Genomic DNA, 26501 nt, shown 5'->3' with positions numbered 1-26501 from the left:
TGATGAGTAGCTGAGTATGGGAATAGATGAAGTTCAATTCAGTGGAGCATTTTTCAGAAGGTAAAAAAGTGAATACTAACTACAACATGATAAACCTCAAATAAAAACCAGAAAACAAAACGAAACATACCAACAAGTGAAAGAAACCAGTCACAAAAGACCCTGTATTTCATGACCTTGTTCACAGAATGCATTCAGAATCAGAAAATGCTTCAACAGATGTCTAAGGCTGGGAGTCAAAGTGAAGAATACAGGGAGCTTGGTATGGACTCATAAAATTATGAATCAATAATTCATAATGAATTCATAATTTTATGAATATACTAAAGCTCCTAAATTATTTGCTTGTATTCAAATTATGTCCCAACAACATATTATAAAAGAAAAAAAGAAAGGAAGAAAGGAAGGAAAGAAGGAAGGAAGGAAGGAAGGAAGGAAGGAAGGAAGGAAGGAAGGAAGGAAGGAAGGAAGGAAGAAATGTGACCTCTAAGGACAGAATGTTTCCAGAGGGTAGAGCAGAGATGCCCCTGGACTGGGGATGACCAACTGGCCTGTCTATGAAATACAGAAGTCACCCAAACTGAAGCTGGTTAAGGAAGGAGCAATAAGTAGGTACTAAAGCAAGCACAGTTTGTGAAGTAGTAATCTTCCAGTCATTCTGTCACATTAACAAGACAAAGAACATGGTGGAAGGGAAAAAGGTCTAGTTTCGATTATGATTCAATTTGGCTTATGGTTACATAGGGTGAACTTTGTGGTTAGTTGACCCAATTGCTTTTTGGTCTCTGGTGGCCCAGTATTATCATGGCAAGAAGTGTGGGGCAGCGAAAAACTGTTCAATTGACAGTCACTGGTATGCTGGAAGTTGGGTTTTATTTTGAATGCAACAAGAAGCCACTGGAGGATTTGAAGCAATATGCTCCACATGTATGCTGCGTTTTGAGAGGTTAGTCTGGCAACTTTGTGGGCATTTGATTCTAGGCACAGGACAGAAAGCAAAGAGCAGTAAGGCAGGAACTTCTGTAATAGTTGGCACAACACTCAATTTTATGTCACTTTCTCGTTTTCCTTTTCCTTCCCCACCTTTCCTTTCTTTTCTTTTCCTTTCCTTTTCTTTATCCTTTTTATATCCTATTTATGTTTTATTTATAAATAAAAGAGAAGGATATTGTGTATTAGAAGAACAGCTCACAAGTTGTCCCAGAAAAAAACTATCTACCCAAAAGCTTTGTTAACCTTCCCTGCTCTCAAGCAGAGTAGTCTATCAGTAACAAAAATGTTAAATTACTCTTATGTAATTAGGAAAGGTTATATTGCTTCAACTGAGTGTTTGAATCCACTTATTATTTCAAAATCCACAGACAGAGTAAAGTACAGAACACTTTAAGTGACCATGGCAACACTTCCCCTTTAGTCCCTAACTAACAACAGAGTGACTTTCCCACATCACAATCTGTCATCATCAGCGCTGTACTCAGAGAAAACAATACGGCATCTGTAGAAAAACAGAATTTTCATCAGACTCTTCATTTTGCCCAAAGGACCATTTCCTTTGTGCAGTCTGATGTGGGGGCATGAAGAATATGTAGGCTTTATTAGACTATTATTCACACAATGGGATTTGAGGTCTGCTATTCAGCATCGTTTTCAATGGGCAATTTCTCCGGGGCTGAATTGCTGCCTACAGCCGTTTTTGATTATCAGATGTAATTAAAAAATAAAAGAGAACATATTCCCCTTATTTGCCTTGTCCCTCAATCTTCAGTTCATTTTCTTACCTAATGGAGAAAGTAGCAAACATGAAGCTGTATGCAACCTTAAATTGTCCTACAATGATCTGGGACTTCTCCACCCCTTCTCCCACCTGCGGCAGGTCCCTGAGTCACTCTTCAGATGACCCAGAAATAGCTATGTTAGATGGCAATCAACTTTGAGAGTGTGAGTGATTTGATATCTTGTCAAATATCATTCAGTCAGTCTCAAACATTCATAGACTGCATGCCCAATTCCACATGAAACTGAGTCATGCCTACCCACTGACCAGCAGTCCTCAACTTCTCCTGCCTACTGTAGTTTTCTTCCACTGTCTCTCCTTTATGTTCCTGCATAATTTTCTACAAATACTATGGTTCTCCTAATCCCTCTAATGGATAACCCTTAACTCAGTATGGCTTGGATTTAGAAGTATGTTTTCATTTTTTTTTTGCACATTTTAACTTTTTATTGATTTTATTGATCTATACATTTTTCTCTGGTCCCCTCCCTTTCTCTCCCCTCCCATTCAACCCTCTCCCATGGTCCCTAAGCTCCCAATTTACTGAGGATATTTTGCCCTTTTCTACTTCCCATGTACATTAGATCTATGTATGTCTCTCTTAGGGTCCTCATTGTTGTCTAGGTTCTCTGGGATTGTGATTTGTAGGCTGGTTTTCCTTGCTTTATGCCTAAAATCTACTTATGAGTGAGTACATATGATATTTGTCTTTCTGGGTCTAGGTTACCTCACTCAGTATGATGTTTCCTTGATTCACTCATTTGCCTACAAATTTCAAGACGTCATTATTTTTTCTGCTGTGTAGAACTCTATTGTGTAAATGTACTACATTTTCCTTATCCATTCTTCGGTCAAGGGGCATTTACGTTGTTTCCAGGTTCTGGCTATGACAAATAATGATACTGTGAACATAGTTGAGCACATGTCCTTGTGGCACGGTTGAGCATCCTTTGGGTATATACCCAAAAGTATTGCTGGGTCTTGAGAAAGGTTGTTTCCTAATTTTCTGAGAAATCGTCACACTGACATCAAGCTAGGTTGTACCAGCTTGTATTCCCACAAGCAATGCAGAAGTGTTCCCTTTACCCCAAAAACTTTCCAGTATAAGTTGTCATCAGTGTTTTTGATCTTGGCCATTCTTACAGGTGTAAGATGGAATCTCAGAGTTGCTTTGATTTGCATTTCTCTGATGGCTAAGGATTTTGAGTATTTCTTTAAGTGTCTTTCAGCCTCTTTAGATTCCTCTGTTGAGAGTTCTCTGTTTAGGTCTGTACTCTATTTTTCCCCAACTCTTTACTCTGAGGCGATGTCTGTCTTTGAGGTTGAGATGTGTTTCTTGAAAGCCTGCTCCCAAAGAGATTACTTGCTTGGCGCTCTTTCTGCTGAGGTTGCTGCCTTGGGCCTGCTCTGGCAGAGGTCCTGGCTCAGGCCTACTCCCTCAGCAGTTCTGGATTTGCTCCCCAGACCTGTAGAGGTCTCTGGTTCCTGCCTATTCCCTCAGAGGTCCCAGACTCATGCTCAAACCCGCAGAGGTCTCATTGTTCCCGCCATCTTCCTCAGCAGTTTTTCCCTTGTACCTGCTCTTGTGGAGTTTGCTATGTTGTGAAACATCTGACTCCCTCCCATACCATGCTCTGGATGTCAGGACAGCTTCTGCTTAATCTCATGTGAACAAAATCAATGAGATCTACTAATATGAGAAACAGCAGAGCCTATCCATTCAGATAGGAAGGTGAGCTGTCAGAGTAAGCTGTCATCATGTGCATTCAGGTTATGGTGTGCAGAACTTTATAATAAAATTAAAAAGAAAAGAAAGATTACTGGTGTCTTCTGATATGAAATTGTCATCGGGCAGGCTAATAAAGCTGGGCATCTAAGACAGTCAGTTTATAAAATAGTTTGACTTTTTTTTTTTTTGGTTAAGTAGAGTTGAAAGTGAGGCAAAAACAAACAACAGCAACAGAAAAGGGAAGCTGACTGTCAATCACTGGCTCCTGACTGTTTGGAGTAAATCTAACCTCTAAGGAGAAGGGTGGCTGGGACTCTAATTTTGAACATGATCCTGTCATTTGTAAATTCAATCCTTTTAGGAGGGAAATTACTTCTCTCTCTTCAATAAGTAAGAACTCTTTCTTGACTACAGATATTCAGTCTTTGCTGTTTATATTTCAAACAATCTGAATTTGTTTAATTTACTTGTACCAGTCTGTAAATTTTATACAGTCAGTTTTCATGACCTTTGCTTAATTGTTTTTCATATTCACAGATATGAAATACTCAACTGTATCTTTTAGTACTTATAATGGGTAATTCTATTTTTTGCATTTTTTATTATTATAGTCTACGTGGAATTTACATTGGAAAAAGTAGGAGTAACTAATTTTCTGTTTCCTCTGGGACTACCTTGACTCCCCTGCCCTTAAAGCAACCTTAGACGTGCCACTGCGTTTACTTTATAGAAGGCTCAGTAAGTCCCAGACCTCTCTGTTTTTCCTGGTGTTGGGGAAGAGGTAGGATTCTATTTGGCCATGGATCCCCGAAGTTCTCAATCATCTCTCCAGCTCTTATCCCACCATTGAGAAATCTCTTTATTTTCACCTACAATGAATTCCTGCTTCTCCCTCTGCTACTACTGAAGGCAGTTATGACTCCCTTCCCTCTTAACAGGAACTAGTTTATTAAATTTAGATCACTAGACCTCTTTGCATCATTTTCTCTATAGTAGGTTCAAAAAAAACTAATTCCTAAAATCTTCAGTTTTCTACATTGTGAGAGTAACAGAATCCCCTTTCCACTTTTTGTTGGAATGAACAGACTGAAGGACATGAAGTTATAATCTTAACAAGTCACTCTTGTAAATGGTTTTCAGAGTTCTAAACATATCTAAGTGTAGAGTTTGTCTAAGCTGATCCAGGAGAATCTCATTGGAACAGGATTAAACTTGAGTTTTGAATTTCTGTCATTAATGGTCCTGCTACAGTAAAAGAGTGGACTAACCAAAAGGAGAGGGAGAACTTTTAGATGCCCATGTTGGATCAACCATTGTATCCGAGACTTTGATAGCATCGGCTCACTTAATATTAATGCAGCTCTGTAAATAAGCATGACTGGACTGCTTTTCTAGGTGGAAAATGAGATTTCAGAGATTGAATTGTCTGTGATCAACATGGAGTAAATTGAGGAGATGGCATGAGAGTTCAGTTCTCTCTGACCGAAAGCCTGCTGTCTCTCCAGATATCTCATGTATGACATGGATATGTGTATGGGGACCAGGGAGGAAACTGCTAGGGAGACAATGGTCCACCCTGTAGATAACATAGAATCGGCCCAGGTGAGCCTGATTATTCATGGAAATGCTCAAAATTGTCCTTGAAGGCTATTGGTATCACTGCAGTTTCCTTGCCTGGCAGTGGGAATCTAGGAAGAGTCTGTCTGGATACACAGACAGAGATGATCTCTTCTCTGTGCCAAAGCCCAAAGAGTATACAATTGGATGGAAAGGTATACACTTCTTTTCTAAGAAAGCTTGGACAGTTTCCCCAACACCTGCATACATGGGTGGCACATCACATATGTGGCACGTCAGAGTCATCATGGCCTGGCCAGTGAGCACATCAAAGCTTGCCACGCAGACCCTTGCCAACACCTGGGGTGCTGACCTTCTCATCAGAAAATGCAAGGGAGCTACCCTGGGCTTCATGAGTGTGGCAAGAGGAGATGCACACTTCCCTTTAAACCAAGTGCAGAAGTTATAGCCGCTATTGCAAACACATGCTGGGCTTAGAATTTGCTTTTACACATCCCCACACTGGGTATCATTTTTCATACAGTTGAAACCAAAGAAGCGAAACTCTTAAAATTTAGAAAGACTTTTATCCACATTGTGAAAAATCTTACTAAACACTTTTCCTTGTGTTCATGGGGAGGTAATGAGATTAATTATTAATTAATTACTAATATTTGGTAGCACAATGTGAACGCAGCTATCCCACATTTCTAAATGTTCCTTCTCTATGCACAAAAAAGCTTTCAAGTCCATTGTACATGCCTAAAAATTCTATGTGCCCTTTGGGAGAATATATGTACTCACTCCCTCTGCATCAGAAGCCCGCAGAAGCCATGTGCTGTGCTTGCCACTCCCACCATCTGCCGGCTGACATCAATCCCCTCTCCAGTTTCCTCCAACAAGGCAGCCTGATAAGAACACTTAGGAAACATTTGATAGGCGCTGGCACACAGTAGGGATTGGGCCTGTTTCCTTTCTTACATTGCCTCTGTAGTAAAGCTTTTTCAAAATCTGAACAAGTTACATTTGGGAATTTTAATAGTACATTGAGAAAGAAGCGAGAAAAAAAAAATCATTCCCCCCAGTTCTACACTTTCTCGGGTGTTGTGAAGGTCAGCAGTGGCCAGGATACCCCTCACTACTTGAATGGGGCTGTATTAGTCAGTGCATGGTTGGCATGCATATTATCTTTAGTACATATATCAATTGCACACCTGGGAAGCTGTGACAGAACTGATACTCAAGCAAGTCTTTGGATTAGTGACTGAGGGAAAGCCGCTGCTCTCCCGAGCAGTGAACACTCTTTTATACAGACGCCGGATGTGTAGCTTTGAGAGCGTGTTTTTGTGAATGAACCAACGATGGGCGCTAGATTCATTTCCACAATGTATGGGAGCGAAAGAGCAGAAGCATGAGGAGACCATGGGTGTGTGACATACAGGAAGTGTCATTCTCATCACCGAGTGAGACGTAGGATGACATGAACTCTGGAGAAGAGATGCCTACCTGGTTTCCAGCCACCCGCTTGCTCCTAGTAGCTATGTGTCTTGGCCAGGACCTATGTCTCAAGAAATCAGGTTTCATGCTTGTAACATGATATGAAAGCATGTATTTCATGGGGTGTGATGAGCGCAAACGAGAAAATAGTGAGGTAACGGAGCGAAACTTCATAAAACCTTATCAGGTCAGGGCACATTTGGTGAAGTGTGCAGTAGAGGAGAGATCAGCCGCTGCGCAGACTGCTATGGAGTGTGAGGGATGATAGAGGTGCCGTACCCCTAAAAGACCAGCAGGAGGGACACTGGCCCCATGGGAGTCACCGGATCCCGCAGTGTACTGGCACATGCATAAGCCTGTCTGGCTGATAAAAGTATAGAACTTGACGCACCGCGTCTGAAAGACATTGCGGGAAACCGAAAGGAAAAGGCAGTTGAGTTGAAATCAATGTCCCCCTTCAGATACGAGGACCTGCACCGGGATCTGCACCAGTGGGACACAATGTCACCAGTGAGGGGAATTAGTGCAGCAGACAAAGGCTCTGCCTCCATTGGTTCTTCACAACAACCCTAACTGAAAGGAAAGACGTTGAAAAGATTTAGTAAACTGTGTGTTTTTACTGCAAGGAATTCGTTAGATATCAGATTTTCTTGTTCTTAATTCAAATGCCCCCCCCCATTATCAGGAGCCAAAGTGTATTAAAGGAGGCTGTGCCCAAAGCAAAGGCACAGACAGCTGTTTACCAGAAGGCATTGATAAAAGGCAGATAATTCCCTCCCTTGGAGGTGGATGCCAACAAGCAAGATACCTCCAGGATTTCTGGGATCTCTCTCTCTCTCTCTCTCTCTCTCTCTCTCTCTCTCTCTCTCTCTCTCACACACACACACACACACACATACACAGGCACACACACACACACAAACACACACACAAGCACACACATAAACACACACACACACATACACACACACACACACACCAGCCATCCACACAGAAACTCTGGTAGATTGATTTTGAGCAGTAAATATTTGAAGTTATTTGAAATAAATATTTGAAGTTATTAACTGAAATACATAGTTTGGGATTGTGTATTCCTAAGATCAGTCGCATTCATAAAGATTCAATATTTGTAACAAAACTGAAGATGTGTTTATTTAAAGATCAGTTAGCATTGGTTATCCAACAACAGGAAAGCAAAAGCCTCGGCCATTTCTTCGAGGCGTTTGCACACTGCGGATAATTCTGCAGACACTGGAACCTCTTGCGCTTACTCTGGGGCGTAGGGGCATGGGTCAGTGATTTCACCAGTGCACGTGTGGTTGTTATTTAAAGCTCTCCAAGGCATACATCTGCATCACCATCTGCCATCTCAGTTGTAATTTTCATCTATGCTGAGCATGGGGGAGGGACATGAGCAGTTGGAAGATGTGTTGAATGTGTGCAGGAGCATAGGGGAGTCCAGAATAGCAGCACCCTGAACTTGGGAGAGCATGTGCCTATGCAAAAAGATGTAGGAATCCATGCGCTTTGAAGATAATCTCTTTGAACTGTGGGAAATTAAATGACTAAGAAGTTTATAAAAACTCCACAAGCTAGAATGTCTTACAATAAAGTATTTCATTTCTGAAGAGTCTCAGTAAAATCTCAGTTACCAGTGCATTTTAGTGATAAATTTGAGTCAAAACTTTTAAGAATCTTTCCTTTGTGAGGGAATCAACTAAGGGGTTAAAAAGATAAGCACAAATTAGGAGCAAAGGCTTGCAAGTTAAATTTCAAATTAAGGACTAGTATCTAGAATATGTAAAGAATTTTGAAAAGTCAACAATAAAAAAATACCACAATCCAATTAGAAAATGAGTAAAGATGCAGCGAGACGTTTCCCAAGGAAAATTTATATGTGACAAATGAGCACATGAAAAACGTTTAATATCACAGGACTGTTGTGATGCAAATCAAAATCACCATGAGTTATCATGACGTCATGAGCATAGTGTCTAGGAAGTTGTGCCAATACAGAGGAGTACTGAAGATAGGAGACCGGATATTCACACTCTGCTAGTGCGGCTGGGAAACGGTACAGTTGCTGTATGGTATCATAACATTAAACATTTGATTGCCAGAAATTGCACTTCTGGGCATCTATCCAAGAGAAACAAGAGATTTTTGTTCACACAAAAGGCTCCACACAAATCCTCAGAACACCATCATTTGTAATAGCCAAGCATTGGGGACAACCCAGTTGTTCTTTATTAGGTGAGTGCTTATGCACACTGGTACCCCAGAATATTACTCCAGAATAAAAAGGAAGGAGTTATTGGTGCAGGCAGAGATGAACCTTCAGAGAATACACTGAAAGAGAAAGGCCAGGCCAAAGCCTTCTTCTACAGGACTCTGTGCTTCTCACAGTGCTGAGAAGACAAATTTACAGAAACACAGAACAGGGTGGTGGTAAGAGATTGGTTGAGAGAGAGGGAGATCCCCCTCGACACATGCCTGATGAGGGAGCCATGTAATGTCAGAAATGTCCTGAGTATGATGACGTCAACACTTGTGGTAGCTCTGACAGGGATCTAGTTCCTCAAGTTGCTTCCGTTGCGGGCGCTGCCTAGGGATTACAGGGGTTTCTCCTGAATTGTTTCTTGAGTTTGTGTGCTGATTTACAGTTACCTCAAAAAGATACTTGAAGTGAAAACTTAAGCATTTTGGAAGAAAGTGCATCCTTTCCAGTCAGGTTTGGAATGAAGACTCTGCTAATGGAGTGGCCACCAAGGCTGTTGGTGAGGTGTCAGGCAGCTGGAAGCAGGAGGCTATTTCCAGTCACTGTCCCTCCAGGTGAGGACTGAGGACCTTCCTTCCCAGGTGATCCTTTGGCAGCCTCTCTTTCGTTTTGTTTGTTTGCTTGTTTGCTTTGTTTGGTTTTGAAGACAGGTTTTCACTGCGTAGCCCTAGGTGTCCTAGAACTCACTCTAAAGTGAGTCCAGGCTGGCCTTGAACTCACAGAGAACCACCTGCCTCTGCAGCCTGAGTGCTGGGATTAAAGACTTTACCTTTTCACAACAACTTTTTTTTAATTATTATTTAAAGAAATACTGACCTAGTATTTGAGCTGACCCAGAATATAGAGCTTTACTCTCCACAGACCAGCATGTCTTACCAGCTTACTTGGGCCCAAGCCTTTGGTGGTCTACACAGGCTTTTTTGACTTTGGAACATCTTGATTGATTCCTTTGGAAGAATGCAAGGTTTTGTTGTTGTTTTGTTTTGTTTGGCTTCTTGTATGGTCAGAGACTTCTCTCTTTTGCTTTGAGCTTTTTGAAATGTTCTTTGGAAAGTAGTAGGACAGAATGACGAGGAACAGGGACTTAGCATCCATTGCTCGATTTGAACCCTCCCCTTGCTGTTTGGTAGTGGTAAGAGCACGTTCAGGTCTGTCTTCTAAGGGTGATGGAGTCCTGAGTGCTAGGAGACTCGGTGTCCTGTGCAGATCCGTAAAGCTTTGACACAGTCGTAATGATGGTCTGACTCCTTGGTTTCACTCTGCTGTTAGGATGAGGATTTCTATGGCTGTCAGGGCTAGTGGGATTTGCGAGTGTTAACCATCTGCAAATGCTAGTGAGTGACACCACCATTAGCCCTTTCCTCATTGGGACACTGTGCTCAGGGCTCAACTGACACCCACTTGAGTGTTGAAATTTGCCACGGACCCTCGATGGCAAGCTGCTAACCTCTGTGCCTCAGTTTCCACTTTTGCAATGCCAGGCAATCCCACCCCTGAAGAAAGGTTATTAAACCTGCCGCCGAGTTTTTGGGAGGATTCCCAGGTGACGTGACGCTGGCTTGTGTAGATTCCTGAGAACTCAGCATGGACTCCCTCCGTGTGCTGTTGTTTATAACCCACAATCGCCGCTGCAGAGAGTAGGAGTGACCAAGTTAGTTATCATTCCCTCTCCATCCCCCTGGCCCCGGTGCCTGAGAAGCAGAACATCCCCATGGCAACCACAGCAGCTGGTCCCTAGATAAGAGGAGCTGGAGCAGGGCAGCCGCAGCCAGTGAGTAGTAAGAGCCCAGCCCGGTGAGAAGCACAGGACTCTAGCCTCTGCCTTCTCTGCTCAGCACCTGCACTGATTGGTAAGTGCTTCGAATTTTTACCCCAGAAACTTCTGTACTGAAAAAAAACAAGGCAAGCTTCCAGTATCTTACTGCTTCCTTGGGCTTGGTGGCAGAGTGCATAGGCTAAGCAGGGGCTCTGTGGGCCAGACAAAGTCACAATTGTCATACCAGTTTTCTGAGGGGCGGGGTGCGAGGGTCCTGAGTTCTCTGACAGTCTGCATCCTCCCAAAAGGGACCTTCTGTGAAGTTTGGAACTGAGCGTGGTGTGGTCTTGCCCATCCGGGCAAAGGGTGCTTGTCTCGGTTTCTCCTCTCCTCCTACTTTACGGCACAGTCAGTCCTTGAGGAAGACTGCATGCAGGCTTAGGTCTCCCAAATGAAGACATTTTCTTTGCGTATGTGGTCTGGGGCCGGAGTTCAGACCTCAGATAAAAGAGGTTGGCAAAGTCAGAGGGAACGCTAACCAGATTTCCACTGGTCTGTGGATATAATGTTTCCGAAGCTTTTATTACATCAAGTCAAGCTAAACCTAATTGTTTGGGGTTGTCCTCTAGAATATTATATGGCTAATATAATATAATATAATATAATGAGTACTCACCCACTTCTGAGTCTTGCTTGTGTTGATCCTGAGGCCTGGAAAGAACAGGGTGTTCTGCCTTTGGTTTGTGATTTTGGGTGTGCATTAGCAGCTTTAGAAAGACTGGAACTAGGGTGAGACTGGTATGACAATTTTTGGGTAATTTATATATAGGTATTATAATCCCAGGGACTAAGTGAGCAAAGAAGGCATCCATTCGCAGAAGGGTCAGTTTGTGCCAGGCTTCTGACTGGCCGCTGGCACTCTCAGTAGTCCTAGCAAACAGCATATGGCACACCCAGTTTCTGATGTAAAATCTATCACTTCTTAGCCTTTCGACTCGGAACAAGTGCACAGATGTGAAGGCTAACTTAGTATAATAATACCTCGCAGCCCAGCTAGAGAGTGGAGAAAATAACCAAGACTTGGTTTCTGCTTAGAGCTGCCTGCCTCACAGTGTGTCACCTCTGGACATTTTCTGCCTGTGGATTATAATAGACATCCTTACACTCTTAATAAAACAAACAAAATACCCGGGCCAGCGTGTGACTTCAAGCTGAGCTGCAGAGGTAGCACAACTGTGCCCTCGAAAGTAGCCTGGGGGAGTGGAGACTGGCCACAGTAAAGTGTGCATCTGAGTTTTCAGAGCTATCCTGGTGCACACGGGTCCCTGGATCTCCCGCAACATAACAAAATGTGCTCCGCAGTGCCTAGCTCCTCAGCTCTCTGATTCTAGTCCCCAAAGATGGAGAGACCACTGTCATAAGCACCGGCTGTGTAATGCGAAGACAGCTTATGGGTCTTCTCTCCCAATGGGATTTGTGTTTGCCGATACCCCAGTAAAAAGAAACACTAGGTTCCTTATGAAAAGAGTAAGAACGTTGAAAGATTTTAGGGCATGGTCTCCCCAAGAAACAGAAGGTAAGACTTTTGGTCTAGCACACACTTCCCATGGGCCACCCACATTCTTTCCAATAACCAACAAGAACGCATGTCAAATAATCAGTCTTTTATTCTCTGAGACATCTGAAAATTGAAAGACTGGAAGGACAAAGGATGGTGCTGCTGGTACATAGTTCCCCAGAGACTCATTTAGTCGCAGAACTTGACCTGAACGGATATGCATCTTCGTGGAGTCTGTCCTTGCACCCTTTAATGCGAATCCTTGCATTTGCCTGTAGGAAGAATGCACGAGATTGCTAGGGCTCCCCAAGGCCCTCCTGGGAACCTTATGGAATGAAAATGCCCTGATTTCCACAGAACATTCGGCCTCAGGTGAGGGTGGGTGGGCCTATCCTGCCACTCAGCACTGAGTGAACCTGGGAATTCAGAGGCCCTGCTGAGGCAGGATGAGGCAAGAAATGGCAAAGGAGTCACAAATCACTTGACTGAAAACGAAGCATCCTAGTGTAAAGTCTCTGTGAAAAAGAGCCTCTGAAGGCCTTAGCATTGGGGCTGGAGTCTAAGGACCCAGAGGACCAATTATTTAGATTTGAAGAAAAATAACTGGTTCCCCAGAAACTCCCAAAATTACAGAGAGCAGGCAAGGTAGCCAATGACACCTTCCCTGTGCATCATGACAAGGGCAGAGTCCTCCGTGACAACCTGTTTGGGACACGGGTGGAGCTGAAGGGGGAATGCTTGGACAGTGTGGGGAGCAGAGATGAGACATAACTGCATCTTATCATGAGGGGGAAGCTTCCTTTCCTCTGAGAATGGGAGTGGAGAGCAGGGAGGGAGCTGGGTTTATCTCCTCCAACACTCAACAGGCAGCGATAAGTGATCCCAACAATGAGACAACCCAGAATCAGATATTCCCCCATCATTCTTAAAAATTCTTTAGTTCCTTTGAATTTCCTGACAGGACAGTCTTAATGACATCATCCAAGATTAAAGTGTCTTATATTCCTCTGGACAAGACATATCTCTGCCAACTATCTCAGATATTGTTATAACATCAAATCCCAGATCTGAAAATGGTCACCCAGCCCCTCCTATCTAGCAAACAGTAGTCCACCACAGCTGGATTTCAGTCACGCCAGTATAAAATAGAATTGCTTCCTCTCTAGACAAAGCAACCTGAGTTGTCTTTGAGAGGAGCCCTTGTCGGATTTGTGAAGAGCTATTGGCTGCCCCAGCCTGTCTAGGGTTCTCTGACACCCTGAATCACCAGCCGTGGCTAAACCCTTCCTTTAGTGATCCACTTATCTCAGATGGCAGTGGGTTCTCCCCAGCTCAACACCTACATGAAAGTGAAAGTTTATATAGTTTGTCGGACTTTTCAATTATGCAGCTGGTTCCCATCAACTGTCATAGACAATGGTACATAAGAGTCTCTATCTATAGAAAATACTCTCTATGTGTTGAAGAGTCGCGATCTATAGAAAACACCCTATATGTTGAAGACTAGACAATCTAACCCACCTTCACAGGAACCCTATGGGGAGGGTATTATTACTTCAAGTCTGCAGGATTTAAAAGCATAGGTTCAAAGTAAATCACTAACTGCTCGGCTCACAGGAAATGAATTCCCAGTACAAGGAGCAATTTGTTTCAGTTGGAGAGGAGACATATCTGACAAGTGTGTATGGTAAGGGCCTGAGTCTCTGCAATGATTCTGCTTGTGAGCGCGTGAGTAATGGTCGGGCCGTCTAAACTCCCTTAAGTTTGTTCTGAGGATGGCTCTGCTCAGCAGATCACCGTGGGGTGATTATCAGCACACCTGTGGCAGTGCAGAAAGAAGGAGGTTTCATTAAACAGAACCACGCCGTTGAGTCTGTCACATTCTCTGGAGCCCTCAGCATAGAGCCCACTCTTCCGGTAACAATTCCCTTCTAAAAATGCTGGCGCAAGGGGACAGCCTACGGAAAGTTACAACACACTTCTTTATGGGTCCAGGGAGTTGGCAGTCTCTGCCCAGACACTAAGAACAATGATCTGAATTGATTTCTGCTGATGTCACTCACACAGTCTGCTAGGAGTGACACTAAAAGCCGGGTTCAAGTGATCAGCTAATGGCCCATCTGCTCGGCAGTGACCTCAGCTCGTGGGGGAGAATCCCTCAGCCTTCCCAGGGAACAGCAGCTTAGTCTTCAAAGCAAAGGAGTTAATTCAGCCTGGGCTCCAGCTGCCATTGTGAATGATCTGTGGTTCTTCTGCACGTTACAGGCTCTGGACTCTCATGAGAAGAAGATCGGCTCACTCCTTCTAACTGTGTTCATTTCTCCCCCTGACTCTACCCTTGTTATTTCGAACACCAGCAATAAATTACCTGACGGGAACACAAGAAACAGGCCCTAATGAAGATGTTCTTGAAACCTCAGCTAATGCATTTCTCGTTCAGACTTGACACGTTATCAATGCAGAATTCCATGAGGCTGTAACTGATCCCAGGGAAAATCCATGGCTTTGTGTTCCAGGAAAGACAGGAATCTGGGGACAGGAAGAGACTGGCTTTAATGTCGGGAATCCCTAGGAATCAAATAGAAATATTCACAGAGCACAAGCTTTCCTTCTCTGGGTACCTGCTGCCCTGGTAGACTGCATGAGGAGGCAGATGAGCTATTTTATAAGTTACAGTGGTGAGGACCCAGGAGCCTTAGTGGACTCTGGGTTCAGAGGATTTGCCATATTTTTAAGAGGCTAAAGTACCTAAAACTTACTGGGACTAGATTTTGATCTAAGCTTAACTAAGACGTGTGATGGCTAAATTGATTGTGAACTGACGTGCTCTCATTCCTCATCTGTTATATGGATACAATCATACCCTACAGGACTCAGCACAGAAAATACACATGATGCATGGCTGATGTTTTCTTTAACTCTTAGCCCAGCTAATTTCTAATTTTGACTTGATTGGATTCTGGAACCCTTAAGTAGATAAATAACAAATGTTTGATATACAGCAAGTGTTCTAAGAGGGAGAGAGATTTTGTGTGTGTCTAGGTGTGTGTGTGTGTGTTTCATTTGATTTTGGTTTACCTTTCAAATTTATCAATTAACTATAATAAGAAACGGACTTGAAAAATAGGATCGAGCTGGCTCTTACAACAATAATCACTCAGCATTTAATCTATTTATTGAATGAATGAGTGAATGAATGAACAGAAGGTGTACTTATGTGCTTATTACTGCCTTTAATTTCTCCAGTGCTGGAAAGGACTCTCCCCCACCCACCCACTGAGGATGTCCACTGAGATGGTGTCCACTGAGCCAGTTCCATCTCTGGAGCTTTCAGAAGACATACTGGACAAGTTTGATCCTCACTGCAGCCTCTCAGGTAAACGCTCCTTTGGGAATGCCTGTCCTATAAGCCAGGAAAGGGTTCTTGGCCATCCTGCCTTCAGGCAAGTCAGAAAGCCAGGGCTCTCTGAAACCTGATCGCCTGTGCCTTCTGGTGTCAGCCTAGACCAGATGGACAGGCAGATAGCCACGGGTCTGTGGGGTCTGTCATAAATGTTAGCTGAAGAACTGGGGAGAAGTTCATTCGCACTAGAGAGACACAGAGAGAGGCAGAGAAGCATTGTCCTGTGTTTTGGATGTGACAATCCCAGGCAGAGCGTTTTTGAGGCAATAAATGGAATGTGGCAATATAGCTTGTTTCCAGTATTTTCCAGCACACTTAAACCCCGTGTGCAGCGCCAATAAAATATTTCAAATATCTCTCTTTGCCTATCAAGACAGAATTTTAAATAGCCCTTTTTGCTTTATTGTCAATCTGTTTCCTTTCCAGAACTGACTTTTTGCATAACCTTTGTAATGAAAACACCAGAGACATTTCTGCCTCTACCCATTTCTAAAAATGAGACACTCAGACTTTTGATGGATGGGCTTTTTGCATATTCATAGCCTTTGTTAATGCCTCGTCTGGTTATGACTCGTCTCAGCTCCCCTCCCCTCAATTGCCTTCAAGATATTTTATGTTCAAAATTCCTCCAAAAATAAGGAAAATCACAATTGAAATGAAAGCCAAAATTAAAACAAATGTCTTGCTTTTCATACTAGGTGAGGAGTGGCACCTTGGGTTTGGATGGCAGCTCACTCCAGGCAGATTCATATGCAAACTATGCCCCCAGAGACCTCACAGCAGGGCAGCACCCATCCTGAGCAACATCATTCAATCAATACCTATAGTGTGTATAACACAGGGAAGGGGGAAAAAAACACTGTGTGGTAACAACTTTGAAGAATTACAGTGTCAACCAGATAGACTAGATAGCTGAGAAATAGCTTCAAGAGCCTAGCTTGATCCTTATCAATAACCTGGCCACATCTGCCAACTGGATAGAATAACTGTAGGCTTAGTGTGGGGATTAAATGAGATAATTTGTTTAGGAATGGAATGAATGTTGAACAGTAGGCATGGGGAAGCTGGGAGGGCCCCCCACATGCTGCAGTGAAGTCAGTAAAATCTTCCCACTCCTCCTTTTCTTATACATGTGAATGTCACACAGTCCAGGGCCCTCACAGAGGAGAGCCTTGATATGTGTTATTCAATTGAGACTGTTGGTAACGTCATCAAAGTCTTCCAGTTAAAGAGAAAGCTTACTGTTCAGTGTCACCAGAGGGGAACCATGACATCTGATTTTTGTTCTATTTATTTATAGTAATGGTTGTATTCAAGCACAAAGATGTATGGCTAATAAATATTTCTAGTGTAACTTCCTTAAACATATGGACTATGAAAGACCTTTCCAGTACACGATAAGCCAGTCAAAGGCAGTAACAATCTTACCGTTTTATCCCTAGAATCTAAAAAATGGCCTGGCAGATACTAGGAGAGTAAGAAATGTTGTCTGAATAGAATAATGAGTGACACAGGGTCCATCTGGACTCATAACAATGACGTGAAATGTTCACATATTTAATCTTCAACATTTTAAAGAAGCTTATCTGAACATTTCCCCCAAGGAAAATGTCACCTGTTCAAAACTCATGCATACAGATTTAACATCATCCTCACTTCAGCAGTGGAGATGATATCAACATGCCTAGAAATTAAGTTCCAAGTTCTTAGAATCAACAAATGAGACGAAGGATGTGAACTCAGATTAGTACAACTTCCATTTCAAGCTCATGTGTTGGAGAGAGATGCAATTAAGAACAAAACTCCGAAAAGGTCGAGATCTCTGTCTCCTTGAAGACTGTCTGGAGCAGGAGATTGCAGGAGATGAGTCACTTCAGAGCAGTGGATCGGGGCTTGAACAACAGCAGAGAGATACATAGGTGAGCAGAGCAGACAATGCTTGGTTTAAGATGCAGCCACAACAAGACTTCCAAGAGCCTAGTGATTGGTCTGGAGTCATCACCGTTGAGAGCCTCTGATAATGTAACACAGAAGCTGTGCTGGAAAGGATCTAGTAAAGGGGACTGTGAAAGTAAAGAGATCAGACAAGAAACAACATTATAAAGAGGAGGCACAGACAACATTATAAAGACACAGGGCAGACAAAGTCTTGTAGATGATGAAGCCTGAGTGGGGCTTTTCAAGAGAACTAGGCAGTCTGCAGATGTAAGGCAAGTAAGAGATTCATTCTTCATCCTAGTGAAGTGTTCCAGGATCCAGGGAGCCTCTGTTGTCCATGGCTTGTGGGCTTTTAAGGAAAGCGATTCTTGACCGAAAGACATTGTGAACAATAAACCTACTTTCCTGCAGAAATTTAGCTCAAGCCTATTCTGGCAGCCCTGGCCACATTTTTCTGCTTGTCCTTGCCTTGATGACTTTCCTGATTTCTCTTAATTTAAAGTTTTACCAGGGGACTGGAGAGATGGCTAAGTGCACAGGGCCAAGCTACATATGACTGTTTACAACCATCTGTAACTGCAGTTCTGAGGAATCCTAATGCCCCCTGCTGGCCTATGTAGACACTGCATGCACAGACATACATTCAGACAAAACCCACAAACACAAAATAAAACTAAACATTAAACACCCTTTTTGTTTTGTTTTTTGAGACAGGGTTACTCTGTAGCTTTGAAGCCTGTCCTGGAACTAGCTCTTGTAGACCAGGCTGACCTCAAACTCACAGGGATCCACCTGCCTCTGCCTCTGCCTCTCGAGTGCTGGGATTAAAAGTATGTGTCACCACCACCCAGCTTAATTTTTTTTATATTAAACGCTTTTTTAACCTTACCAAGTCCTAGTTTTCTAGTCTATATACAAAATACATGCACGCTTATTCAATTCTTCCATTGACTGGATAAAAATAAACACTTTACTTTTTCAGGCCAAGTAGCCCCTGTCCCTAACATCACATGGGGTTAGGGCTCCCCATTTGTGATCCAAGACTGACTTGTGTTACTCCTCTTCCTCTTTGAAACCAGATGACCTTTCAGACCAGTTCATTAAGGACTGTGACCTCAAAAAAAAGCAAAGGAAGGGGAAGAATGCACAGGACACTCTGAATGTTGAGTCAAAGCAGAAGAAACCCAGAAGGAAAGACACGCCTGCCCTGCACATCCCACCTTTCCTACCAGGTAAGGGACATGTTTCTGCACAGCTGCAAGAAACTGCCGACAGGGGTCACCCATTCCCAAGATCCCCATCTCTTTAAACATGTGAGTTAAATTCTAAAATACTGTTGACATCATGGAATAGCATATGAAGACCACAAAGAAGAAGTTTTCTCCCAGTAGCAGTAGAAGTTGCTGACAAGGAGGTGTCCTGAGTTTTGAAAATTCAAAGTCACAGGCTTATGAGATGTGACATCATCAACACAGAAAGAATAAGGTCTCCATAAGCTCCCAAAGTTGCAATGAGCACCTATATCCAGCGAACATGGGCAGAATCAGGATGGAGGACGGATGAGGAGGACCACATGAGATGGGTCTCTCTCAGTCCTAGGTATCAGCTTATCATGGAGGAGGCTGGAATGAGCACCAGGTCCAGAAAAACAAAGTGACAGTTAACATTTCCACTGCACCATTTTAGTGTGTCTTTCGGTAGGCTTACTCTCCGGCAGTTTTATACCTTTTCCTTCCCCATCTCCTTTACTTTCGGGGTCATTTACTTTGTATCCTTTCTACTAACAGCATGTTCTAAGGGACACTAAACAAGCAGTACTTACCTGAGTGAGATTTGCAGCAGTAACATTATAATGGAAGTTTTTAGGTCAAAAGCACACATCTGTGTCTGAGGAGTAATTGTGGAAACGTTCATAGGAGGAGCTAGTACAGAAACATGATGGAGAATCACCACTACCCAACACCTCTCCTGCACGATGGAGGAGGCCCCTGGGTGGATGCCAACGAAGGCGGAGGGATGGTTAAGAGATAGGGATGACTGTGCGTAAACCACAACTTGCAGGACAGAAATATGACCCCTCCTAGGTGTGCAAGATTGCTTCCACCTCTACATCAGCTGTGTCAGGTCAGAGGTATTCCTCTGCTTCTCTTTCCTGAGTTAGGTGACAGTGGCAGCAATATCAAGTTCCTCAGTGAAAATAAAACCAGGTATCAGAAACACCCAGTAATAAAAAATATTCTCACTGACTTTCAGGAAACTTTTTTTTTCCTTTGAAAAGCTACATTGTGTGCCTTCTCCAGGTACCAGCCCGCTAGGTACTGATGCACACCCTTTCGGCATTAGAAGCTGTCCACTTGACAGCTGTTCCTCTTTCTGCTTTTCTAACCATGCAGGTGTGATTCCAGAACACTTAATTAAAAGATACGATGTTCCAGAAAGAGTTCCAACGGGCAAAACAGGCCCAGCTCTTCACAATGCTGACATGGAACAGAAAAGGCCAAGGAGAAAAGACACACCCGCCCTGCACATGCCTCCCTTTGTTGCAGGTAAGAAAAAAAAAAAGCTGGTACAGAACATTCACAGGAGTGGTGGGAGCAGATTGGAAGAGCCTCACCATCTGGAGGTGGAGGGGCATGGCCTGTGTCCTGGCCAGCAAGCTGCTTTGCACTCAGGTGCCCCCAGGGAGGAGTGCACTTACTGCTGCTTTCCGGGTTTTCCTTCATTGGCCGTTCCCCAGGGACAACTTGGGGGTGGAGGAGACTCAGAAATAACTCCTGCTTCAGCTTTTCTGGTCAAATTCCCTGAGCCAGGGGAACAGAAATATCAGCGGGACCTTGAGAAGAGGTGAAATTCCTGCTTCCCCACCTTAGGCGGATCGGGCACGTTAGGACTGATGGATGATTTCCTCAACTCTGTGGACGAATTTTCAAAGCAGGAGACAGAGATGGAGGAAGAGAGAGAGAAGATGCTCAATTGTAGATAGATACCTTAATACCTGTCAGATCACATAGGCGCACGTGCGTGCGCGCGCGCACACACACACACACACACACACACACACACACACACACACACACGTAATGTCCCTGGGAAGTTCACACACACACGTTGATGAGGGAGTGGGGAATGAAGCTAGCGCACTCCCTATTAGACTCTGACTCTCTGTTCACCTTCTTGCTTGCTTGCTTGCTCAGCTCACACAGCTTTGGAAATGAGCTGTTCTGACCTCTAAGTAGATGCAGCCTCCTTAGATAATTCCCATACGTTGATAATGTGGGAAGTTTAGAATACTCAGCAGTCCGGACTCACATAGTTTCAATCTTTTCCTGAGAGTTCATCTGGTAGTACTTAATTTCTAGGAATTGGCACTGGAGGAAAGGCCATAATCACATAACCAACAGATCGTCTGATACCTGCCGAGGCAAGTGAAGTGAGGAGTCCAGCTAGGAAGAGAATGCACCAGAGAGGTGAGGAAGGAAAATTCTATTGAATACAAAGTCTTACATCTTTGTGCAAGCCTGCTGATGCCTTCCTTTCTAATACTGAGTTATAATCCCATGAGAAAAATGCTACCTCCATCCTATCTGTAGCCCAAAGAAGCAGCCGCCCTACTACGTCAAAAGTGTCAATCAAGGACTGTAGTGGCTACAAGGTGCTGTGTATACAAAGGCTCTGTAGACCTTGTGAAATTCTTTGAGTCAGTCTGTTGTAAGCCCCTTCAGGGGCAGGCAGACATTACTGTCCAGTCCTGGCTTTCCTTGCTGTAGTAGTTGATGTTCTTTATTTCTGGAGTCTGTGAGTATGTACAGAATTGGCAGTAACCGCAATGCTTGTTAAGCTGAAAAGGATGGAGCCTTTGGCAGGTATTCAGAAAGACTCATGCTGGTTCCAATAAGGGTATTGAGAGCAACTCACAGGCAAACACACCGTCGAGACATCTCTCATTAACCCTTGGCAAGCGGAAACTGGACAAGGATTCATTCTCCCTTCGAAATCCAGTGCTAACCATCTCATTCCCTTAGGTTAACAAGCAGTATCTGACAAGTCCAACTGCCTGGATGGACCACCTACTGCTTTCCTGTCAGGCCCAAGCTTTGTTTAAACTTGGCCCACAGTTGCCAGAGATCCATCATGAAAACTGCATGGCAGGGAGCATTGGTTGTGAGTGGTCAGAAACAGGTACCAAGCACTGCTTAAGAGAAGCCGAAGAACTTTAGTCTATATTGCCGGCAGGAAGACCCAAACCAAATGGAGATAATGAAGCAGGAAATATTGAACGCCAGCCAGATAGGTTGGAGGTCAGAAATCAAAACAGGGCATTTGTGCAAAGGAAAGGGTAGAACCTCTTTTGAAGATGGTACAAGTCTATTCTGGGGAAAGATTCCCTGAGTTTGGTTTATGGGAACAGGTGCCTCCTTGTCAGGGCACCTTGAGGTTTGTGGAGAATATACTTAACGTAGATGGCTACGTTTGGATGATGTCTAGGTGGGATCCTGCTCCGAAGCAGCATGCTGAGCACCCCACAACGACCCAGGACTAGAGACGGTGGCCCAACACACTAATGTCTTACAAGGAGCCAAGTTCCCTAAACTCTAAATCCTGCTCTATACAGACAGAGAGGAAATGAAGTTTGCTAGCTCTCACTATGCCTGAGTCTGGTGCTAGGTTGTGGCTGTGGAGGATTGTTGGGAAGTTGGATGTTGTTCAAGGATTCCTACCATGCACACTGATTTTCAGTAGAGGTACGTAGGGTATTCTTAGAACATTAAAGAATGTGGGTCTGTGCTTGGAGGTGGGTCAGTGGATGAAGCGTGGGACCTGAGTTTAGATCTCCAGATCCCAGCTTTTCATCTGGGTGGGGTCATGGAGGCCTGCCTGGATCCCCAGGGCTCAGGAAGTAGTGATGAGGGGTGTCAAAAGCAAGCTGGCTAGCTAAACTGGCTGAATTGTTGTGTTTCAGGTTTAGTATATAAAGTGGAGAGTGGTTATAAAAGATGCTTGATATAAAGTTCTCGCCTCTAGGCACATATGTAATTGCAAAGCATGTATGTATACACACACATGAAAAATTACAAGGAAAAAGGGATTGCAGGTCCAAGTCTCTCCTAGAGGAAATGCAAAGTATTTTTCCCAAATGCATAAACTGACACTCGGGTGGGTTGAGTGAGCTTCTCAGTGGTGCCTGATGACCAAGGGAAGAGCTCTGGCTTTAGTGTCTCCCGCCCTTCGGGGACACAGCTCTGACTTCTTAGGAGAATAGAAACCAGGAGGAAGACACATCACACAATATTTCCCAAACTGGGCTGTCCTCAAACCCTCGAAGTAGCAAGGACCAAAGAAGCAGCGGTAACACGCATCCATTCCTGTGTGGATTCTCTGAACAGGACACCCTGAGAACCAAGACTCTGCTGAGCTCCGGTACTAGTTATCCTTCTGACACATAAAATGCCTGAGAAAGCCAACTTAAAGAGAGGAAGGTTTTATTTGACTCAGATTTTCAGAGCCTTAGTCCACAGTTGCTTGGCTTTGTTGCCTTTGAACCTGCTGCAGGAAAGAACGTTACAAAGTGAGGTGCATGGTGGAGCAAAGCCCTTCACCTTGTAGTGGCTTGGAAAGAAAAGAGAAGGACAGGGATGGAGATGGGGATGGGGTGCCAATGCCCTTTGAGGGTGTGTCCCTAGTGATCTCACTTCCTTCTAATAGGCCTGCATCCTAACGACTCCACCACCTCCCGACCTCCCCTGCAACTGGGAGCCCTGTTAAGAGCCCAGATGTAATACATCCCATATCTTTCCCTTAAAAAATATTCCAACCAATATTTTCTGTGTTGATATAAAATGGCAACTCATTTAGCACATGCGATTAAGTTCTGTGCCTCTGTGGGCAGGTTGATTCACTTCAGGAAGGGCCAGCCTTTACCATTTAGCATGCTGTTGCTATTCTTGTTGACCCAGGGCCTCCTCCCCACCCTCTGGCCCAGGTCTTCTAGACCTACATTTCAAGGGTATCCAATGTAAGTAGAAAGCTGCTGAACATAGGGATTTAAATGTTTTGGGGTTTTTTTTGCCAATTTTAAATTATCCAAAGTCCATCAGCATAACTAATTCTACATACTCCTGCCATACTGGCTTTAATTCTAAATAAAAAATTTCACTCTTATAAGAGAAAATTTCTCTAAGTGTGCTGTTTAAGTGATTTATGCAAACGCTTTAGCTTTAACCAGACTTAAAATTGTTTTTCGCTTCCAATAAATACTAGCTAACCGGTTAAAAATATAAACAAAGAATTAAATCAAATGAATAGTCATTAAGACCCACACACACTTCTCATCAATTTGTTGCTGTTGAGTGGAAGCCAGTGCTGTGGAAAGGCCCCGTGCAGAGTCCAGCTCCACTCCCCAAGCTCAGATCACTGGGAAGCACTGTGTGGACTGGAAGGTCTCTAATGAGAGGGGCGAAAGCAGGCTGTGCAGGTCTGTGCTTGGCAAACGTGGCTGGGGACCAGAGGAAAATGACAGAAATTACCAAACTACTGGGCTTAACCCAGGTTCATCTGACATCTCTTAAAATGGCCCTACTGTCACTGAATGGGGAGGACCACCCAAGTCTCCTTTGTTGGCCTTTTCTAAAATCATCAGTCCTGAAAAATTATACTCCAAAAAGAAAAAGAGAAAGAAAGATAAGAAAAAAAGAAATGAAAACTTCTGAATTTCACAGGCCAGGGAATCTTTGGAAGAACAGTTTAACTTAATGTTTTGGTTAAGTGACAATGATTCATCTAATATTTTAAGTCTATTTCCAAATAAAGAATTTCATCCCATGTGTGGAAACGCACTGTTTTCTAGTATCTTCCCTTTGCTCTTATGCATGTGGGCCCTGTCATCCAGGGACTGACGCCGGGAAGCAGGCATTCAGAGATCAACAGTTTCTCTGGTGCTTTTAGGTTTGAGTTCGTAAGGCTTAGTACTCCTTTCAAAAGACAAAGAAACTAGCAAATGATGGAAAAATATAATGGAAAACAGCAAAGGGTCAGCATAGCTGATCATAGATGTGGCTTTAAATCTTTTGTAATATGTATTTATGGGTTGGGGGTGGCAGGCAGCACAAGTTCTCCACTGGACCCCTGGAGGTCAGAGGGCAACTTAGAGGAGTTAGTTCTCTCCTACTGCTCTGGTCTTGGTGGTCAGACTCAGGCTTTCAGGGTTGATGGCAAGTACCTTTATTCCCTGAGCCATCACACTGACCCACAGAGGGGCTTTTTGATAGGTATGTTACAAATATATTATTAATTAATACGGTGCTTCTTTGTAATGAATATGAGAACAGAACATTTAAACAATACAACACACCCTTGCCCAGTTTAGATAAAAAAGAGTGGCTGAATTAAAGCCTAAACAGTAGGTCATAAATCCCTGTGTCTTCTACCCCATGCATTGCAAAAACGGTGGTTTAGGCCTGTTTCCCCTTGTATCCAGAGTAGTGTCTTCTTGAGCACCTCTACGATGGTCAAATAAGGCCACTTGGTTCCCTCCTCCATACAGAAGAATTTCTGGGTTACTATGCCTTTGAGATCAATCTTGGAGCTCCAGGGCCATATGAGATTTCAATTAGACATTCTGAATTGCAGGTCTACATTTTGTTTTTCAGGTTTGACTCTGCTTGGAGATGAGAGCCCCAGAGTGATCATGGAAGATGACGAAAAGGACAGTGATAAGCTAGCAATTTAAAGACATCCCCCCTGAGATTGCGTGGAACTAGGTTAGATCCATTCCCTGTGTGACCTAGAGGGAAAAAATAGATTTGTCTCTGCTCTCATTTTGTCCTAGTCTGACTCTGAGATCTAGATGCCTCTTCCCCAGGAGACCTACTGGTCAGATTGCCAGTCACCTTCTCATCTTTCCTCCTGAGCTGCTTTCCAGCCCCACTTCTTGAACTTCTACTATTTCCATTCAGTAAGAAGTATACTTTTCCAAACTAAGAGAGCTCAGTGTCTTCAGGCAAAAAGCACAGATGAAAAGGGACCCTTTCCTCCTGGTTGAGAGGATGGGCAGAGTCCAAGTAAGCATCAGCCACACCCACGTGGGAGTCCAGTAAGGCCACTGCAGCCAATTAGATTGGTGAGAACTTTTGGTCTCTAACTCATGAAATGTTCTGATGAAATGGTTTTTCGTTCTTCTTTTCTACACTGTGAGTCCAACTCTGGTTCTGAAAACCCTCATTATAGATGCCGTAAAGGTTCAAGGGGGAGCAGTCAGTCCACCATGCAATAGCTGAAGACATCAGAGGCAGAGAGTGCTGGTCTATGTAGAAGGTCTTATATTTAATTTTATTGTTAAAAATGAGAGCTCTTAACTATGTTCGTTGTTTTGACAATTGTGAATTGTGTCATTAATAATGGCTGGTAAATAAATATCAGTGGTTGTAAAGAATTTGTTTTTAAAAATTTAAGGCCAGTTGAAGTTTGTTCTGATATTTTCAGCATCTCACTTATTGAGGCTCCAATACACTTTCTTGTATAGGAGGCGGTGTTGTCTAGTGAGCACAGGTGTGCATTGAGCTCCCCTGCAGCAGGCAATCTCTGCATACCTGTGGGGAGCTTTGCATACAGACTCCATTCACCAGACAGCCAACAAGGGAAGTGAAGAGTATTAGCTGGAAGAAAAGCAGATGACCCAGTGCTCAGACCCAAGGGGGAGCATGGGACGGTTCTGTATATACTTGAGTTCTAGCCGCTATTCTTCCTGTCTTTCTGTTCCCCTTACAAAGATGTAAAAGATGTAAGACATTTCAGAAATAAAGATGCTTCTGCACACATCTCTGTGTCCTGGAACATCTTTCCTAATACTCTGCTTGTTTAGAATTATAAATAACAACGGTTGAGGAATGAACAGTCACAAACCTTGCATGGTTTGGATTTGGTTAGTTTGTGTTTTTGTTTGGCCCATAATGATTTTTGAAGTCCTTGAATTAGCTGTTAATATTTAAGAATCAAATTCAGAAAATCTATGTGAA

General features: G+C 43.5%; 1 protein-coding gene across 1 annotated transcript; it reads left to right on the top strand.

Annotated features, from left to right (window-relative positions):
* The first annotated feature begins 10505 nt into the window (after window positions 1–10505).
* Ppp1r17 (protein phosphatase 1 regulatory subunit 17) lies at window positions 10506–26303 on the top strand. Its single transcript, XM_048440146.3, has 5 exons — window positions 10506–10685; window positions 15396–15525; window positions 18570–18722; window positions 19884–20036; window positions 25137–26303. Exons 2-5 carry the CDS (start codon window positions 15432–15434, stop codon window positions 25214–25216), a joined length of 480 nt encoding a protein of 159 aa, XP_048296103.1. The 5' UTR covers window positions 10506–10685; window positions 15396–15431; the 3' UTR covers window positions 25217–26303.
* The last annotated feature ends 198 nt before the right edge of the window (window positions 26304–26501 follow it).

Source organism: Myodes glareolus, chromosome 6 (genome assembly GCF_982192425.1).
Source record: "Myodes glareolus chromosome 6, mMyoGla1.1, whole genome shotgun sequence".
NCBI classification, from domain to species: domain Eukaryota; kingdom Metazoa; phylum Chordata; class Mammalia; order Rodentia; family Cricetidae; genus Myodes; species Myodes glareolus.
This window is presented reverse-complemented; position numbering and strand designations above follow the sequence as displayed.